The sequence below is a fragment of the Chamaea fasciata genome, unplaced genomic scaffold, assembly GCF_029207755.1.
Source record: "Chamaea fasciata isolate MVZ Bird 193981 ecotype frontalis unplaced genomic scaffold, bChaFas1.0.hap1 SCAF_20, whole genome shotgun sequence".
Classification (NCBI taxonomy): Eukaryota; Metazoa; Chordata; class Aves; order Passeriformes; family Sylviidae; genus Chamaea; species Chamaea fasciata.
The window spans coordinates 5,198,951-5,211,208 of NW_027094105.1; the positions used below are offsets into that span (position 1 = coordinate 5,198,951).

A 12,258-nucleotide genomic window follows, 5' to 3' on the forward strand; every position below is an offset into this window, starting at 1 on the left:
GGAGCATGGGCACTACCCACTACATCACCATTTCTATATCAGCAGAATGCAGACACGTGTGTCTTCTTCCCCCCCTTAAATCACATTACATTCATTTTTCTTTCTCATTACCACAAAAGAACAAAGACATATTCCCTCTCTGTTTTTTATTTAAGGGTCAGGAAGGGCTTGATGGAGAAAGAGGAAAACCTGGGCAGCAAGGCTTACCGGTAAGAGATGCTGCTTTATTGTAAGGTACCCAGTGCCCCAGGCATAGGAAAAACGGGGAGGTGGGAAGGGCTGCAGGAGGAGTGTGGGGTGAGCTGTGAAATGTGGACACTTCCATCAGCCAGACCTATGGAACGGGCATTTTGAGCCACATTTGAGACAAATGGGTGACAAACCAGGGAGCACTCCCAGTGCCTGTTTCCAAAACCATCCTTTCTGAATGGGGAGCTAGAAATCTTAGGAGATGGGTGGTGGGAGACAGCAGTGACAGTGGAAGGCTCTGCTTGGAAATGATCCATTTGATGTGCTGCTGGTCCAGTGTGAGGTGAGACCATATTATTCTACTTTCAAGTTGTTTCCTCTCAAACTAGTGAAAGACTTTGTGAAAGATTAAATTAAATCCAAACTCAAGGGAAGGACTTTTTATTCCCTTGTTATATACAGTAGCATCTGATCTTTATATGTGACTGTTGCAACTGTGAGTGCAGCAGCACATTAAATGTACTTCGTATTGGGAAATAAAGTTGAATCAATTCCCGCTCTTTGTAGGGATGCTGGGAAGAACAACAGATTCTATTTTGGGATTAAAAATGGTAGTTCTCTGTTATATGGCCCAGAAATTATTAGACCTGCTGCATTCCCCACTGGATGTCATTTTTTTGGGGGTTGGTAGCCCCTCAGATGATTCAGATGGAAGCAGGAACTTTGGATTGTCTTTAGTAAAGGTTCATTAGAAACGTGGCTCAGAAACAAGCTGAAAAAGGAGAGCTCTGCAGGGAGTCCTTTTATTTGCTATTAGTCCAGAATTTGCCACTGGCACAAATACAGGCCAAAAAACCCCAACCTGGCTGGCCAGGAGAATAGGCTGAGATGGGTGTGATGGGGAAGGGACCAGCAAGAGAGCAGTGAAATACCCTCTCTGCTTTACTCCATAGGCAGCTTTCTAACACCTGACCCCCAGGAGAAACCAGGGCAAGGACTGCAGTGTACAAAAGGGAGGTGGCACCAGCAGTCACTGTGTAAACTGCTCGCTGTGCACACAGGCTCCTCCCTGCCCACTTCCCAGCACTGCTCTCCAAGCACCATCTGGAATTTGGTGAATGATTTCCACAAATACAGGCACCACCCAAGTGAGGGGCAGAGTTGCTGCCTCTCCAATCGACACCCTGTTAAATGCTCTCTGGAGACAGTTCCCTGCGCCTTTTTCCCCAGGGGCCTGTCTGGGTACAGGCAGTTTCCCTGAATTGTTTCCATACAGTCAATGTTATTAGGGCACAAAAAATGCTGTTCTTTGTACTTCGTGCAAGATACTGCCAAAAGAGAATTTTAAGCAGATTTTTCTTGTTTATGTTTTGTAGGGGGATCCTGGATCACCAGGCAAGCCAGGAGCAAAGGGATCCAAAGGTGATGTGGTAGGTTTCAGCAGGGTGGATTGACACTGTCCCAAGTTTAAAGAAAATCTCTAATTAAGAGGACTCTGATGGTTTTGCCCAGCATGTGGGATTTTTTGCCTATGGTCTATGCCTTGAAAGGCTGTGGAGATCCTTGTGGGAGGGCAGTAAACATTTGGGTGTCGGAGCCCAGGCGTTTGTTGGCTTTGTGGAACTGGATCAAGACAGTTCCAGCTCCAGCATGATGAGTGACTCTTGGGCAGGTCTTTGGTCCCTGCCATGGGTTATGTCTCTTTCCCATGCCCTGTTTGTGCTGTCTCTAGCCACAGCTGGCTCGTCCATCCCCAAGGAGGGCTGAGCCAGGCAAGAGCCTCTCCCTTTCATTTGAACCATAAACTTTTCTGGCTTGAAACCTTCTGGGTTTTGGAGTCCATTTATCCATGGAGTTGTTTCTTGGAACAATCCCTCTAACTTCTTGTTCTTATTGAGCAAGAAAACCCAGGACACGTGGGTCCTTCGGGGTTCATTGGGGCACTTCATACCTACTCCTACCTCCACATCTGGCTGTAATGACAGCTTGCTAATTACTCTCACAGACCAGGGACTTTATTTGCTAAAACATAAGTATGTGACCTCAATACTCAGCAAATTCCTGCTCTCTCTTGGCAGATGTCAGGGTTTTTAATCTGACCCTGCTGGGGGTAATTCCAGAAGATAGTTTTAGGTCTTCTTGGCAAGAAGTGTACCAGGTGATAAGATAAATAAATTCTGCCCATCGATGGACTACGTGGAGCTGCCTTTGGGTCTAATGAATAGCAGGGGAAGCACCCCCAGGAATATTTATGTTGTGTAGCTGGCCAGTCTGGTCCTCTGCAGATGGGGAAACAATGCACAGAAAATGAGTTCTGCAATTTAAAAGTGCTTTAGTACATGACCTCACTAAGAGAGCCCTAGTGAAGGTGATGAAGCTGAGTTTTCCATTCATTCTGCACAAATTAATCCTTTTTACAGCTAATAAACCTCAGGAGTATTTATTTTCTGCCTTTATTCACAAAGCAGCATTGCAAATTTCAGACAGAAGAGACCCTTTTTAATTTCCATTATCTCTCCAAAATAGAGTTTTTTCTCAGAGAGAAGCCCCGCGCCCCGAACACCCTCAGAGAACTCACAGGGTCCTGTGTTTTCTGTCAATGAACTGATGGAGGACTCAGGTTTTTAGCATCTTGTTCTAATGTTTGCCAGTGTACCAAGTCCTCCCTTGAGTTCATCCTGCTTTATTCGTCCTCATCTGCTCTGTATTAGGAAAAATGCAGGTCCCTGCCTTCTAGCTATTCGTTCCTGCCCTAGAACTCTCAAGACATACGAAGAATCACTTGTAATAAAACCAAATAGCAGTTCATTCCCCAGCACTGGAGCAACTGACTTTATAAATCTCCCTTTTATAAAACTCTTTCCAGTCATTATCCAGAAGCACGCCCTGAAGTCACAGTCCCAAGTGGAGCTGTGCTAGAACTGCTGCAATTTTAGATCTTTCTTTTTTTTCACTTGCAGGGTCAAAAAGGAAAGCAAGGAGCACGGGGCAGTGCAGGGAGCAGAGGCTCACCGGTAGGTGAAAATTCAGTTTTCTGCCCCAGGAAATGCTGTCTGGGAGCTCCTTCTCTAATACCTTTGTGATTTTAGGGCATCCTTGGGCTACCAGGACCTCGAGGAGTGGTGGGAAGGCAGGGCCAGGAGGGTGCCCCTGGAGTGGACGGCGTGCCCGGGAAGGACGGCGTGCCTGGGGTTCTGGTAAGCTTCAACTGCAGCCTTGAGGCATCAACAGCCAACACAACGTTGGGGCTGGAAAACTGAAAGGTGGCACAGGACAAATTATGTGATCCAGCTCTGGATATTCCAGTTTGCATGACCAGATCTGTAAATAAAGTGGGGTTTGTAGCCTGACAGACACTCACATGCACAGAAGTCTGTCCATGTCTGCAAACCCACCCCTGCAAACCTATCCCCCTCTTGCGGAGGGCAGAATCCCACCACTCCCCTGTCCCCCCAGACGCTGTGAAGAAGGGGGAAAGGGGTTTGTTTAATAACCTCTTGTGTGTTCCTTTTCTAGGGAGAGCAGGGTGACGATGGGGAAGAAGGTGTGACTGGGATGTCAGGCAAGAGAGGGAACCCCGGCGTGCCAGGACTCCCAGGGGCCCAGGGACCACCAGGATTCAAGGTGAGTTTCTGACTCCCTAAGATGTTGCTGGGAGTGATCCAGTCTGTGAGCCTGATGCCTCTGAGCTTGAACTCTCCAAGGTCTAACATAGTCTCAGTTCCTGCTGCCACCTTTCACTTAGCTAGAGACTCTGTAGATCTTTCTTCTCATCCATCCCTCCATCCATTTTCCTGATGTACAGAGCAGCTGAATGTCCCAGACACCTTTCCTCCTTTACCAAAGGAGCTCACATACTCACACTAAAAACACTTGAGTTTTCTATCATTAGAAACCTGGCTAGAAAAAAACATGGAGAAGTTGCAGAGGAACTGCTACAGCTCGCCTGTAAGATGTCCAGGATGGAAAACTCCATGGGAGATTCAGGTGTTCTTGCTGCTCTGCAAGACCTGAACTGCTGGAGGGAAATCTGTGCTGCTTGGTCTTTAGCATATTTACTGGATTAAAACGACTGGAGCCAGTATGGGCTTGGACATCAAGCTGGGTGGAAGCAGGGACAAGCTGCTTTTGTGATTTTGGGGTTTCTTCCTGGTCCTTGTCCTGATCCAGGCTCACCACAGGATCTAAACTGGACCCACAGCAATTCAGTCGTTTGTAGAAAGGCTCTGTAAATAGGAAGACTCCAGCTGGGTTTGGAGAGGCTCTGGGATCTGATTTAAATTAGGGCTCCACAGCACATCGCCCTTGATCTGTGACTTGCTGCCCTCCAGCTGCCTTGGGCAGTACAACAGGAGGTGGCTGACAGACTCTGTGTCCTTGTCACACACCCACACCCTGCCTCCAGGGGAATTTGTTGCCCCTTTTCCGGCTGTTCCACCATCCTGGGCTCTCCCTGCCTTTGCTGCTCTCTCCCAGTCTGCCCCAGACCGAGCAGCTGGAGCTTGTACTTCTCCTGGCCCTTGGCAAGGGGAAGAGCAAAGTGTGGTGCTGGGTGGGAGAAGGCCCTCTCTGGATTGAAGCTGTAGAGTTAACACAGGGGGAAATGTTGGTTTTGCAGCCTCTGGAGTGAAGTCCTGCTCTTGGCCTGCCTTCAGCATTTTCCATGAATTAATCACCAATTGCCAGCCTGCTGGGGGAAGAGATTATGGGAAACTGCAGGGCAGAACAAAGAATGTAGGGAGCGCAAAGAGGAGATTGTTCCCCTTTCTCCCCCTACCCCCATGCAGGTGGGAGAGCTCTGCTGAGCCTCCTGCTCCGTGGGCAGCCCAAGAGGGGACACAGCCATGCCCACCTTGGTCTCCCCCTGTGCTCCTGAACAACCTTAGCAGACCTGGGGCATCCCCTGATGGAACCACATTCCTTTATCCCGATGAGCCATCTTTTCCAGCCTTCCATCTATGGCTGTTTCAGCTGAGTGCCGTTATATTTAGCTCCTGTTCTTTGCAATTACTTGAATTCTGTTATTTTTAGGGTGAAAGAGGATTGCCTGGACAGACTGGCCAAACAGGGAAGCGAGGATCACCCGGAGGAACGGGCCTTCCAGGGAGCCCTGGTGACCCAGGAGCCAAAGGACAGCCGGTGAGTGGGGATGGAGCTGATCAGAGCTGACTCCAGGCTCCTCCTGCAGGAGAGGGTGTGGATCCACAGCCTTGGACAGCGGGGGGATCCCTGGGTGGGTCTTTACAGGGGAGCCCATACCCAGTTTGAGCATGATTCTGGGAGAAAGATTCTGGGAGAGAGATTAGGACTGATAAGAAACAAGGCACAGAATGAACCCAAACTACCTCAAATAAAATGCACTTGTTTGGGTGTTTTACATAAATCCTCGTGCTAACAGTTTTCAAGCTGAAAGGTAGTAACCAACACCACCACATATCATTTTGTCATCGATCATAGATCAGTCTCACAGATTATTTTGTCTCTGTGACACAAGTGACACATTCTTTTGCCTCATATTGTCACTGCCTGATTTGCTGCAGGACTAGTGATCGTGTCCCTTTGGCTGAGATGACTCCAGGACATTTAAACCCTTCTGACTTTCCATGTGCTTTTGCCTGACATTCCTCTAGAAAGAAGGCTTGGTTGATTCTCCAAATGCAGGAAAGACCTGAGTCCCCTGTTGGTAGCAATTTTCCTATCCAGGACCCAGAAATGGGCAGTTAAATCAATTTGTATCCTTGGAAAGTTTTTTACGCTCCGTCAAGTCCAACCAAGCCCTTTCTTGCCGAGCAGTTTCTCACTGTCATGGCCTTTTTCATGGGAAAACTTCCTAACAGTGAGGTTTCTAGGCTGATGCTGGAATGACTGTGCAATAAAGGGGGTGGAAGCCCCATCACTTGGGTCATTCACAAGTGAGTGAAGAATGCAATGCACCCCAAAAAGCACAGTCAGAATGGCTGAGACAGTCCTGCCAAAAGGCGAAACAAGCTTTATCTGTCTCTGATGTTCCTAACACTGGAGAAAAATCAGCTGGTGAAGGTCTCTGACCTCTTTTGTTTTTTTAAACGCTGAATCATCTTGAATTTTGACATCTGAGAAGCCCAAAAATATCAAAGGATGACCATCTCAAACATGGTGAAAGGAGGATGTTTACATAAGGACGTGCTGCCCAGGGTGGGTTTTCTATTCTCAGAGTACATGCTATGTGCTGATTCAAGCCTGACAGTCTTTCAACTATTTTATTATTCTTTTTCTTACGAAATTGAGGAACAATCCCTGCAGAGTAGAATAGGAAAAGAATTAAAAGATATGTGTGGTTATCCTGGGCTTGAGCGGGAGGTTATGTTGTAGGAACATGCACTTTTTTAACAGCTTGAATGAGCATAGTTTAAAATTACAGTTTGAATTAATAGGCCAGTCCATTTTGTATTAGAAATAAAAAAAGAGCTTGTTTTTAAAGAACTTTGAGGCTGTTATTTTGCAGCAAGAAATTCCAAGATCAATCTCAGAGTAGCTGCTCTGCATCCTGCTTCTGCTGGGCCAAGCCAGAGAAGCATCTGCTGGGAATAGTGTAGGTTTGCCTCCCATTCTGGGAGCAGAAAGATGGCATTGGTGAGATCTAAGGGATCAAGTGAGTTGCTTCTATCCTGATGTTTGTGTAGTTCCTCCTCCAGGTTTCTTCTTCTTTCTCATCAGTCCTGCTTAGACTGAGGGATGCTCACAGATTCCTCTTTCTCTGGAGCTGCTGAACTCTTGGTGCATTTCTGAGTGACATCTCCAGCCATCAGTGTGAATTTACTGTTGTCCTTTGTTCTTGTGTTTGTCTTGGCTGTCACGTGCAGGGAGACTTTGGCGAGGCAGGATTTCCAGGGATTGCAGGACTGTTTGGGCCAAAGGTAAGAGGCTGCTGGTGGCCAGTTGGTTTTCTGGTCTCACTGTACTGTGGACAGGGAATGCCACGCTTGCTGCATTGCTAGCAGCTCTGCAGGAACTCTGGAAATTGAATGTTGATCCCAACTTTAGTTTATGAATCTTTATTTGTTAAATGGGTGTGTGCTTACATCTGCTTTGTTGGAGAAAAAGGGCTCCTAGAGATTCTGTGGCTGTTTTCCCCCTTTCTGACATTTCTATTTCAGCATCAACCATCAGCCTGCACCTGAAACACCCAGAGTGCATCCCTAACACTGAGAGCCTTGACTTGAAATTTAGACTCATTTTATCAGCATATAATTTCCCTGGTGAAGGGGAAAGTGTTTATTTTCTGTCAAAAGTAAAAGCCTTGCAAAACAGGAATGGGAAAAGAATTTACAATCAATTGGATCTTCCCAGTCCCACAGACAAGAGGCAGCACCCCTGCCCTTAAAGCAGAGCTCTAAGCAAAGGCATCAACACAGGGTTTGGTTATTCAGTGGACCTCACATTTCACTTTTTGCCCCCAGGGCCCCCCAGGAGACCTTGGGTTCAAAGGCATTCAAGGACCACGTGGGCCACCAGGTCTCATGGTGAGTGGTTTTCCAGTTTGTGGGTTTGGGAGGATTTTCTTCCTTCACCTCTGTTTCTGTGAAGGTGCTGTGAGGAGCACAGTGCCCAAGGCCATGGCACCACCTCTGAGCCCCACAGCTGTAGGTGACCACATCTACCTGGGGCTTGGAGACAGCCACGCTGCACAGAGCGCTCCAGCTGCACTGAAACCCTTCTATTTATGGAATTTCTGAGGTTTAACAAGGTTCATGACAACCATACTGTGAGGACTCGTCTCTTTGGACTTGCAGTTTGAAATGGGTTTTGTTTATTCCAGCTATAAATACCACCACCAAGTTGCTGAAAAGCACCAAAGATTCACTGAGTCTGCCCTAGTGAAAATGACTGTCAGTCCCACGTGGTTCACGTGTCTTTTCTTTTCTAGGGAAAAGAAGGAATTATTGGTCCTCTGGGCATTCAGGGTCCCACGGGAAGCCCTGTAAGTATCCACACTCCTTTCCTGACTGTATTTTTAGAAGAGTTTAAGTGCATGAGATTCAAGATGTTTGAGGCCACCACAAGTAACCCCCAAATCCTGCTGTAATCAGGAAAACAAAATGAGCTTTAAGATCAGCGGCTTCAGGAGAGTGCAGGCTTAGTCTCTGGCTGCTGGGAGATTATTAGCTGAAAAGTGAGGAGCAGCACTACGGAATTGCAAGGTTTTCTATAGACTGGAAGACAAGAATGTTATTGCAGATTTTTGAAATCCAGAGTTTCCAAAGAACTTGGCCTGGGGGAGGTGGGGAGAACACATTTAAATAATTTTAGATATACATATATATAAAACTGGGAACCACTTGATTTTGGGAAGTGTTGAAAATCCCTGCCTGCCCTAAAATGCCCTGAACCCTGATGAAAGATCAGGTCAGCACTTTGTGAAAACACAAGCATGGCACCGCTCAGAGCTTGGTCCTGCTACTGGCAGAGATAAAAACCAGTGAGGTGAACTCAGACATTGCCAAAACAGCCAGTAATGGCATTTTTTGCTTTGGGATGGGAAGGCCAATGTGACACCCTGAGCTGGTGAGTTAGAGATGCACCTGAATCCTTGCAAGGAGCTTCTGGGGGGCAGCACCCAGCAGGGCAGCCTGTGGATGAATGTCAGTGACAGCCACCTCCTGTGCTTTGCAGGGGCCCAAGGGAGACAAAGGCGGCCGTGGGGAGATGGTAAGTGCTGGTCCCACCCCGGGTGTCCCTAAGAGGGTCCCTGACTTTGAACAACCGAGAGTCACTCTGGGCTCTGCTGTGACCACAGGGTGCATCAGGCTCCCGTCAGGGCAAGACACTGATTACAGATGTGTACACACATCCACACCACTCTGCTGGTAAAATTTCCATTTCCTTAACCCAGCAACTCTTCACCATGTTGTCCACAACTGTGGTATCTCCAGTACAGCACCCAGCCCTTGGCACAGGTGCCTTGGGAACAGCACATGGGTGTACAGGGAGATTTTGGGTCAGTAATGAGCATTTTCTGACAGCTTCTGCATTTTTTTTTTTTCCCCTGCAGGGTCTTCAAGGTCCAAGGGTAAGTATCTGACATCCCTTTTTCTGACTGGTATCTGGTATTTAAATAAAACAGTTGCTTTTAGCAAGTGTAAAGCTGCAGGGTGGGTAATTGCACACGTGGAATGTGATGAGTGCTTGGGGACATGGCATTAGTGACACTTGGAGGAGCTGAAAGGGCTGGGAACAAGGGATGCAGTAGGAGCGGACCAGGTGTAGACATATGTACCCAGAGCAGGAACAAAACGGGACCACCCCCTGTCTTTTGAAAGTTTTGAGGGACAGGCTGCTGTGAGGTGTCAAATATCCAGCTGGGAACAGATTCCTGCTGGTAAAAACCATGAGAAATGGAAATAAAAACCGGAGATATTTCGCTAACCGATGCTGCTCTGTCTTTAGGGTCCTCCAGGCCCACGAGGACACCCTGGCCCTCCGGTACGTAGATGTGGGAAGAGTTCATGATTGAAACAAGCTGAAATGATTGCTATGATCCTCTCCAGAGGGACTGTTCCCTCACTGGAAATTATGGCTTAGCCCCATTCCTCGTATGCAAAACCATGTGTGTGAATGGAGCAGTGTTTCTTGTGCTTTAGTCCAGACCATCCCCAAGAGTTTTATAGAGACAGCATTGTTGCCTCTCTCACTTCTCTGCACTGAGGGGCTCCATGTGAACAGGGGTTTCAAAAGGCCGTGGCCGAGTATCTGTGCAGCAGTGACTGACCAGCTTTCTGGCTGATGCCCTTTTTTTCCTTTGATTTCCAGGGCCCGCCAGGAGTTCCAGCCTCATTTGTAAGTTGCCATTCTCTGTATGTTTGTTAATGATGATAACAAGTCCTGCAGAGCCAAGGTGCTGTTGGGACCCTGAAGACACACACTCAGGTCCAGCAGGAGATGCTCTGTTAGCAGAGCAATGCTTGAAGTGCAGCCTTAGATTGCGAAGTGTTTTCTTGCATCAGGGGACATTCAACTCCTAACAATCTCAGTTTCCATCTTTTTCGCACCACACCAGCAACAGGATGGCTTTGGGGCAGCTTTCCAGACCCTGATCGACTCCAACACCGCGCTCAAGAGAGAGGTACGAGGGAATTTTTTAGCTCCCTGGTCTTTGCTTGAGCTGGGGACTGGGAATGGTCTCATCAGTGCTTTCTCTGTGCAGAAAGTTTATACAAAGTCCTGATTTGTCACTGTTCTAGTGGAATATCCAGAATTTATGCAGGCAAAGGTCCAGTTAAAGGATATAGTTCTGTTGTGCCACTGATTTGTGAAGCTTCAGACCTCCTGACTTTGCCACTGTGACTTTGCCAGCGTTTCACCAATGTCCTGTTTGGGACAACATAAGGCCTGGGGCTCACTGGCCCCAAGCCAGCACAGCCTATGACCACTGATTTTTCTCAAAATGATGCAGAAACCCTTGTGGTTACAGCTCCCAGTGCCCCTAGGGCACCCCTGACTTGCCTTCTTTTCTCTCCAGGGTTACCAACATCCAGACCTTCTCATGCTGGACCATGGAGGGGAGATCTTTAAGACTCTACACTACCTCAGCAACCTCATTCAGAGCATCAAAAGACCCCTGGGAACCAAGGAAAATCCTGCACGCATCTGCCGGGACCTCATGAACTGTGAACAGAAGATGACAGATGGTAGGAAGCCCCAAATGTGCAAAGGCTCCATCATCGCCAGGGCTGTTCCACATGGTCTCCTTCCCTGGGACCAGTCACCAAGAAACCAAAACTCTCCTTTTGTCGTTTGCAGAAAAGGTTGAGTGTCCTTGTTAATCCCCAAATCCTCCCTTTCCTCAGGTACCTACTGGATCGACCCAAACCTTGGCTGCTCCTCGGACACCATTCAGGTCATCTGTAACTTCACCAACGGTGGCCAGACGTGTCTCAGCCCTGTCACTGTCTCCAAGGTAGGCACAGAGCAGCATTTCCCACACTGCTGTTGCCAAATATGTGTTGTGTGTGTGTTGTCCCAGGACACGGGACAGTGACCACAAGGACACAGCACACAGGTTGGGGGAGCATTAATGCGACTGTAACACTCAGAGCTGCTCTGAGGAGTTAAAAAAATGCACCTCAGGTGTTATTGGCTCTTGTCAAGACAAAGCCATGTGTTCCAGTGGTGTTTAATGAACCCGTAGCCTTAATGTGACCGGTAATTTCACGAACATGCTTTATTGATTTAACTTATGTTTGGGTCACTCTAGCATTTTGTTTTCTGCCACCTGGAGAAGTGAGGTCAGCTTAAACACACAAGTTTCCAGTGGAGTTGTTGCTATGGGATTTTTGTTGAGGAAGTACCTGTATTAAAAATACAAATAGCAATACCTGGGCTTGTTTGCAGATGAAGTGGAACCTGCTTTGCAAATTGTATTAAATTTGAAGTTTACTTTCGTTTCCTCCTACTTAATGACCTTCCAGTTTGTTCTGCGAAGCAGAGGGCCTGCTGTGTCCCCATGAAAACTTTCCAAAATGACTTGCCATGTGGCCCTCATGCCCATATGCACACCAGATCCAGCTCTGGACACCGGTGCAGAATGAAGCTGAGGACAGGGACCCCCTTTGCTATCCCACCTTGCACTGACCCTGCTGCCCTCAGCCCCTCTGCAAGGTGCCCCCGTGACCTTTCTGTCACCTCCACAGCTGGATTTTGATATCGGGAGAGTCCAGATGAACTTCCTGCGGCTGCTGAGCTCGGAGGTGGTGCAGCACATCACCATCCACTGCCTGAACACCTCTGTGTGGCGGGAAGGCTCCTCGGAGAAACCCTCGGAGAGAGCCCTGCGCTTCCGGGCCTGGAACGGGCAGGTGTTTGAGGCCAGTGGGCAGCTCAGGCCAGAAGTGGCAGCTGATGATTGCAAGGTATGTTGCTGTGAAAGAGGGAAGAAGTGGAGAGAAAGGCCAGAGCCCACCCTGGGGCTCAAGTAACACCTGTGCTGCTCATCCTGCAAGGGAGAAGGGTCAGGTTCACCTGTTCTCCCCAGTCCAGGAGGCTATAGCAGCTCCTGTGAAGCAGATGGCCTTCAAATAGAAAGCAAAAGAT

At 48.1% G+C, this 12,258-nt stretch overlaps 1 protein-coding gene across 2 annotated transcripts in view; it reads left to right on the plus strand.

Moving 5' to 3' along the window:
- The window catches only part of COL27A1 (collagen type XXVII alpha 1 chain), a 186,692-nt gene that overhangs the window by 172,280 nt on the left and 2,154 nt on the right, over nucleotides 1-12,258 (plus strand). Inside the window, exons 45-61 of one of the 2 annotated variants that reach the window (XM_066200944.1) lie at nucleotides 156-209; nucleotides 1,566-1,619; nucleotides 3,150-3,203; nucleotides 3,279-3,386; nucleotides 3,706-3,813; nucleotides 5,221-5,328; nucleotides 7,032-7,085; nucleotides 7,629-7,691; nucleotides 8,096-8,149; nucleotides 8,842-8,877; nucleotides 9,221-9,238; nucleotides 9,616-9,651; nucleotides 9,979-10,005; nucleotides 10,226-10,291; nucleotides 10,688-10,856; nucleotides 11,016-11,125; nucleotides 11,859-12,077. In XM_066200944.1, coding sequence (XP_066057041.1) covers nucleotides 156-209; nucleotides 1,566-1,619; nucleotides 3,150-3,203; nucleotides 3,279-3,386; nucleotides 3,706-3,813; nucleotides 5,221-5,328; nucleotides 7,032-7,085; nucleotides 7,629-7,691; nucleotides 8,096-8,149; nucleotides 8,842-8,877; nucleotides 9,221-9,238; nucleotides 9,616-9,651; nucleotides 9,979-10,005; nucleotides 10,226-10,291; nucleotides 10,688-10,856; nucleotides 11,016-11,125; nucleotides 11,859-12,077 — 1,338 coding nt within the window. Of the gene's footprint in view, nucleotides 1-155; nucleotides 210-1,565; nucleotides 1,620-3,149; nucleotides 3,204-3,278; nucleotides 3,387-3,705; nucleotides 3,814-5,220; nucleotides 5,329-7,031; nucleotides 7,086-7,628; nucleotides 7,692-8,095; nucleotides 8,150-8,841; nucleotides 8,878-8,965; nucleotides 9,036-9,220; nucleotides 9,239-9,615; nucleotides 9,652-9,978; nucleotides 10,006-10,225; nucleotides 10,292-10,687; nucleotides 10,857-11,015; nucleotides 11,126-11,858; nucleotides 12,078-12,258 lie in introns of those variants that run through there. The other variant, XM_066200945.1, reaches the window with a different exon arrangement.